The 7107-nt window shown below is 60.2% G+C and overlaps 1 protein-coding gene across 1 annotated transcript in view; it reads left to right on the top strand.

Moving 5' to 3' along the window:
* The window catches only part of RALGPS1 (Ral GEF with PH domain and SH3 binding motif 1), a 188019-nt gene that overhangs the window by 57947 nt on the left and 122965 nt on the right, over positions 1-7107 (top strand). The window contains exons 6-7 of the mRNA XM_012721334.1: positions 1393-1482; positions 3887-3979. Of these exons, the coding sequence (XP_012576788.1) occupies positions 1393-1482; positions 3887-3979 (183 nt within the window). The remainder of the gene's footprint in view (positions 1-1392; positions 1483-3886; positions 3980-7107) is intronic.

Raw genomic sequence — 7107 nt, 5'->3', positions numbered from 1 at the left:
CGGCCACTGTCCTCACTGTCCCCCGAAGCACTGACTCTGGAGGGCTGTGCCGCCTGTGGTCACCTCCCCGTCAGGCAAGCACCGGCGGGCCTGGAGCCTGTCCCAGCAAGGCCCTGTGAGGCATGGCTGCCGACCAGGCCAGGCCCCCACGGCCCCCAGTTCTGCCTCAATCTCGCCATCGCTGCGCTTAGGAATCTCTTAAATTACACATATAAATGATCGCGACTGGGATGGCGTGGTATAAAAATGCTCATTATTAAACGGTAAGATTTATGGGCCTAGGATTTGGTATCCAGAAAAGCTTTCTTCCACAACTGTTAATAAACACTTGAATCTGAACTTAATTTAGGCAAGTTTTTGGAAAAAATGACTCTATGGAAAGCCAGGCCTGTCCTGGAGGCAATCGCAGATAATTAGGCTGGGAAGACTTTCTGCAACACTCCTGCTAAATAGCAGCAGCAAATTTTTCTTTCTTAGTTACTCTTGTTTCTTCATCGAAAAGTGAGTGTTTTAGTAAAGAGATCTATTTGGTTGTACGGTCAACTGGATTTCTTGGCTGTTTTTTTCTGTTAGATGCTGAGAGGTTTTAGCGGCCTCACCTTCCTTTTAAGTCTGCACCTCCGCTGGGCGCAGAGCTCCGCCTTCTGTGCAGTGATATCATTGTGCTCCCGGGCATCCTCGTTTCCATTAGAGCTGTTGTTACAGTAGTGAAATACAAACAAGGCCGCTAGCACGCCCAGCATTTCTTGGCCCCAGCCTCACTGAGGGGTCAGGCAGTCAGCTCCAGGGTGCTAGATGCCTTCCCCGCTCCCCCAGGGGCCCAGGGCCAGGGCGGTGCTTTATGGGGAAAGGTCAGGCACGAATGCCGCCCTGAACCAAGAGCCGGGCGTTTCCTTCTGAGACGCTGCCTCGGAAAAGCATTGCCCTCCACCCGCTTTCCTGGGAAGGTACTTCTGTGTCACTTAAATGATTGGGCAAACCTGTTCTCCAGAAATTCACAACGGTTGTGCAGGTATTGGTGCATCCTTGGCTCGGCTCTGGCTGGGAGGTGCATCCCCTCGTCCAGCCCTTGGTCATCTGTCCCCCTGTCCATCTGGGGTCTTCCCGCAGTAACCTTCCTTCTGCGCCGAGTCCTGTGCAGTTGCCTTCAGAACCCCCTGGGGCGCTTCAGAGGGGCTCGTGTGTCACGATGACGGCAGTGCTGGGGAGTTGGTGCTGAGGGTGCAGGGCCGTGGTGCAGGGCGGGTGTCCAGGAGCCCTCACCTCTCGCCTCCCCAGACTGCCCTCTCCCAGCCTCCGGCCGCTTGGAAACCCCGTCTCAGTAGTGGGCAAGGGTGCCACGGTGGTGGGCATTTAACAGCTTTTCTGGTGTGTGTGTGTTTGACTTCACAGGTCAGTTTTTGGGTTGTACGAGAGATTCTAACAGCACAGACTTTAAAAATAAGGGCAGAAATCCTGAGCCATTTTGTGAAAATAGCCAAGGTAAGCTGCTTTATTATTTTTTTCCTTCTTTTTTTTTTTTGTTTGTTTTGTTTTTGTTTCAAAAATGTATCTTGTCAGTTCTTTGGGAGCGGCTTTGCTCTGGGTCTGGTGGGCAGGGTCCGCGCCGGGGGCTGTGCCCTGTCTTCCCTGGTGGCGGCCTCTGTGCGGCCGGCCTGCTGCCACACGTCCCCTGCCCGGTGCTCACGTTGGTGGCACCCCAGTCTCCTTACCTGGCCTTCCGTGGCCCCCCGGGTCCCCAGCGCCCCCTGCATCCCAGCCTCCCGCCTCCCACCTGAGGCGCAGCTTAGTGGGCCCCGAGCCTGCGCTGCTGTCTCTCTCGCACGGTTCCGCACCCCCCACCCCAGCAGCGTCACCCCTGCGGCCTGGGCCTGATGGGCACCGTCTGGTCAGCTGGACTCAGGCTTCAGTCTGGGGCCCCCTCCCCTCCCGCCGTCACCCCCAAGCCTGCCGGGATTGCTCCCGTCACGGCCCCGCAAGCTCCTTCGCTCGTGTCCCGACCTCCGACCTCCGACCTCTGACCTTGAGTTGCTCTCTCCGCCCGCCCCCTCCTGCTCCCTGTGCCCGTTTTGTCTTCCCACCCGCCCGGGCCGCCTCCCTGTACTGGGGACCTCGCAGGCCGAGTGCTCCACACTCGTGTTATCATTTTCCGTTTCCAGAGAAAGGAAGGCTCAGAGGGGCGAGGTGCCCACGCCCAGGGCCACCCTGCAAGTGGGCAGAGCCCTCTCTGCCGTCAGGGAGCTGCTCCGATGCCTTCACAGGAGGTCAAGTGCACGGTTGAGAACTTGAGGGGCTTTCTGTCCCCTGCATCTGAAGGACCCCGAGCAGCGCCGGGCCCACTGATGCTCGTGGCTGTCAGTGCTGGGCAGGAGCAGGGTGTGCTCCGGACCTGCCCCCAGCCCTTTCGGTCTGGGAATGAGTCAGACCCCGCCCCACCGCTGCCATCTTCGAGATGGATCTTTGTGCTGGAGCTGGGCCCGGCTGTGTTTGTGCACGGGCCCCGCCTTTCTCTGGGCCTTGGTCTTCCCGTCTATAGCATGTCAGGAGTGGCTTGGACAATCCCCCAGACCCCTCAGCTCTAAAAGGAACTCTGTGGCCAGTATAGCAATTGAGACCCAGAGGCTGGAATTCAGGGCACCCACAGAAGCTATTATCGCTGCAGGAAGCAGCTGGAGAGTGTTACGGGAGGTGGGAAATGAAGCGTTGTGCAGCAAGGGAGAAACCTCGGGGTGGGGTCGGAGCCGTGAGGACCCGGTGTGGGACTTTTCACAACATGGTCACTTCATGAGGCCCCGCTGGGCCCTGTGCTGGGTCCTGGGGTGTGGAGGGAGATAAGCCGCATCCCTGCTCTCAGGGAGCCTGGGACCAGCGAGAGCGAGGCCGGGGGAGCCAGCGTGCTGAGGGGATACACAGGCGCCGAGGGGCCGTGCCGCGTGGCCGCAGCCTACCTACATGGGGTTGGTGGTCAGGAAGGATGGGCTGGAGGAAGCAGCTGAGGAGCCGAGCCTGCTAGTACTCGAGACAGGTGTAGGGCAGGACAGACGGTCGTCCACAGGCCCCAGGCCCGGTCTCAGAGAGCTGCACACTCTGTCCCCAGAGGCACCCGCGCCAGGCTCCCGTCCTCGCTGTAAGTATGACGCCGGCGGGCAGGGAAGGACCAGGCCGCACACGCTGCACAGTGGCGGGAGCCTTGGGAGCCCAGAGTCCACTCGCCGACCCACACTTCAGGAGGCCCAGGAGGAGAGGGCCTGGCCCCGCGGCGCCTCCCACACGTGAACCGGGAACAGAGCAGTGGCACGTCTCTGCGTTTACCCTGCCTGGTCTCCCCTGCTGCCTCCATGGTCAGGAACTGGTCTGGGGCTGAGCAGAATCCAGAAACTCTCACCGACAGGGTTCTGGTTCAGGAGCATTGTCAAGTGATGGGGAGGCTGGAGCGCTGCCCTCCCCGCTGAGGGATCAGGCAGAGCGATGACGGCCTTCCTGCCTCGTTCATCCGCCCGCCCGCTTGCTGTGTTAAGGTAGTGACCGAAGACCATGTGAATGTCGTCGGCACAGCTGGGGTTTCAGTTTACAAAATCCTGCCGGGACCATTTGGATCCCTCAAAGCAGAGCATTACGGGACGTTAACAGCCACGCTGACCCATGCTCCTGCCCAGCCACCGGGCCAGGCGGCTCCCGGACACTGGACTGCATGCAGACTAACCTTTTGACAGTCTGAAAGAAAACAAGCCTATGGTTTCTGTGAACATTCTAGAGCTATATTTTCTGCACAAGATATTTTTAAGTGTAATTGAATTTCATAAATATGACATTTGGTAACAGCTGAGCATGTTTTTGTTCTGTTGTTTATAGCAGCAAAATAATCTATTCCATATATTTTTTCCAGAAACTTCTAGAACTCAACAACCTTCATTCTCTCATGTCTGTGGTGTCAGCATTACAAAGTGCACCCATCTTCAGGCTGACAAAAACCTGGGCTGTAAGTTAACCCCTGAACCCACCCCTCTGGTTTGGGCTGTCACTTCTCTGGTGAAACCCTGTGTTACTCAGCCCCGGAAGGCTTTCTCCGATGCTCCCTTGGCTTCTGCCGAGACACACGGTTCTGTGCTTAAGGGAATGTGCCCGGCTACCCCCTCTCCTCCAGTGACCTCAGCTCCGTCCATGGACAAGGAAGTTGTCAGGGTGCTGACAGGGCTGGGTCAGGAGCCCCCGGGGGGCCCCTTTCTAAACCCTTCAGTGTGTGTGAGGCCCGGGTCGGTGGCATGACTTCTGCCCTCCCCTTGGCTGGCATTTTGCCCTGCAAGCTCCAGACTGCCCTTGGGAGGAAGGCCCTGGCCGAAGGCTCCCGCTGCCTGGATGCTGGCCCTTCAGCTAATGGTCTCTCTGGGGAAACCTGTGACCCTCACATAGGGGAAAATAAAAAAAAAAAAAAAAAAATTTTTCCTGAAGGCCATGGATAATTTCAGCTCAGAGGTGGAGCCTGATAGTTATATAATTGAGTCTGTAGGAAAGTTTTTCTGCTGTAAAAATACTTTAAAAACATCTCAGGCCTCCTTATCCTCCTTGGCTTGGCCCGTTGCCTGGCATGGGGGAAGTCATTGCTATTTCCATAGCTCATTAGCATTCACCTCCTGCCGCCTGGGCCAGGTCTCTCAGCCACACAGCCCGGGCCTTTCAAGGCCCGTTTGTGCCCCGTGGGACCGAAGGAAACTGTATGGAATTGTCAGATGTGCTTCTGCAGCTCATTCCCGAAACCTCTCTGCCAGTCTGCGGGGCGGGCTCTGGTTGGTGCTGGGCTAGTTCCGAGGCCTCTGGAAGACAGAGGGGTGTGATGCAGGCGACCCGAAATGAGCCTTATTTCTTGAGGGTGCAGTTTCCATAGGTCTGGCCCTAGCAAGTGGGGCCAGAAGAGTGAGCCTGGAGTCAGAACGCTGAGCTCCCCTGCCCGCCGAGGGCCTCGTTCCCCAGCTGCGCAGAGAGGCGGCCCACTTGAGTGGTTTCCCCTCAGGGCTTCCTGGGACCCTTGGGGTTCCTTGGATACAGCTTGGGGGCCAGGAGGGCCCGGGGGAGCGAGAATTGGTGCGTGGTACCCTGTCCAGCCGGGGCTCTGTTTGTGGCATTTCTGTGCGCTGGGCTTCTGGCCGCGGTGCAGTGGGGTGAGGGCGAGAGAGGGAGGCACCGTGGGACGCCGCTGGTGTCCCAGCGGCCGCCAGCCCCGTGATTGCCTGAGTCCTCCCGAGCCATTAAGCTTTTTTCAGGTGGCCTGGAGATTCCTTTTCAGATGAATTTTCCACTGTCTAGATGCTATTGCTGATTCGGGGGCTGCAGACCCAGGGGAATGAGTTACGGGCTCCGTGGTGCATGGGCCTGCCTGTCTGGCGTGGCGTGCTCTCAGGACCCCCGGAAGCTGCTAGTGGGGAGGGCGGTGGGGAGTCCGCGCAGGGGCCGGGTGGCTGAGGGTCACGCACAGAGAGCTGACCCACTGGGTGGGCAGGGCCCTTTCCGGAAGCCTGCTGGACCTCCTCCCCAGGGCGCTGGGCATGGCTGGGATGTGACCTCGACTGCTCCGTGTGGCCTGACGGGGCCTGCTTGGAGTGGCCGAGCCACCACTGCTTTCGATAGGGTCTCGTCTGCCATGACAACGAGTGTCCCACAGCGCCTCGGAGGGCCTGGATGGATTATCTGCCCGGGACCCACTCGGAAGCAAGAGCCTCCTCACCTGACCCCCCTCGAGGCCTTGTGAGCCAGCTGCTCTTCCTGCGGGTGTGCCATGAGGCACTGTGCCAGGCCCGGCCTCAGAGCATCCCCACATTTCCCCATCCCCTCCCGACGGCTGCCCAGCGAGGCGGGTGCTGCGTCACTCAGTGCAGATAAGGAGGCGCAGGCACGGACAGGCCAAGAGGCAGAGCCGACCAGACCTCGGCAGCTTGGCTCCAGTCGCCCTTAACCACCTCGGTCACTGGGCTGAGCCAGAACAACCCCACAGCTGCCCCTCTGGCCGGCGCTCCCCTGGGGGCTGTGAGGACGAGCTCGGTGGGCACTGGCGCCTCCCCAGGCCTCTGCCCAAGTCTAAGAGCTCCCGGGAGCTGCAGCAGGTGGCAAGGCCGCCACTTGGGCCCCCTCCTGGCCACTCCCCCATAGTCCCAGCTCGGCTTTAGTTGGCCCTCCAATCCCCGGGGGCTGGCTGTTGTCTTTGCCACCTCGGTGGGCACCAAACCCGGGAAGACGCCAGGAAACCAAGGCGTCATGTCACCAGCCGGCAGGGAGCTGGGCAGGACACGTGCTGTCCTTCTCTGAGACGTCGCCCCATTGCTCCGAGCGGCTGAGACCGGGGCTGCTTGCTCAGCTGCAGGCCTCACTTACAGGAGAGAAGGTGGGGAGCTGTGGCATCCCAAGAAATCACAACGGCAGCTGCCAGCCGCTGCAGGGGTGACAGGTGGCAAGACCGGCTGGGCGGGTCTCAGCCCGGGTCTCCAAGGCCACGGGCATTCAGCCTCTGCCACCCCGACTCTCCCTGGTAGTCTAGAGCAGCGGGTGGCACCGAGCATTTGGGGAATGGAGGGGACCGAACACTGCATCTCTCCCCTTTATCTGGCCCCTGGACACCTCGCCCCTCCGCCCCCTCCCCCGAGCCCTGTGGAGTGGAGGCTCCACCATCCCCCCTCACAGCTCAGGCCGCAGCCCCCCTGCAGGTCTGCCGCCTGGCTGCGTCCCTTTGCGGGCCTGGCCGCGTCCCTTTGCGGGCCTGGCCTCTCCGTGTCCCTGTGCCCAGCTGTTGTGGCTGTGTGATGAGTGTCACAGCTGGGGGCCCAGGCTGCAGCGGCCTGGCTTGGGCATCACAGCTCCTCTGGTGTTCACTTCTGGTGAACCTCCCCATGTGCCCTGCACCTGGGATATCCCCCCCACGTGTCCCGCACCTGGAATATACCCCCACATGCCCCGCACCTGGAATATCCCACAGCACGTGCCCTGCACCTGGGATATCCCCGCCACGTGCCCCGCACCTGGGATATCCCCACCACGTGCCCCACACCTGGGATATCCCCCCCACACGTGCCCCGCACCAGGGATATCCCCCTCACGTGCCCCGCACCTGGGATATCCCCC

This window comes from Condylura cristata, unplaced genomic scaffold (genome assembly GCF_000260355.1).
Source record: "Condylura cristata isolate star-nosed mole 26May11 unplaced genomic scaffold, ConCri1.0 scaffold00006, whole genome shotgun sequence".
NCBI lineage: Eukaryota > Metazoa > Chordata > Mammalia > Eulipotyphla > Talpidae > Condylura > Condylura cristata.
The sequence above is the reverse complement of the archived record's forward strand: the minus strand, read 5'-3'. Positions and strand labels throughout refer to the sequence as shown.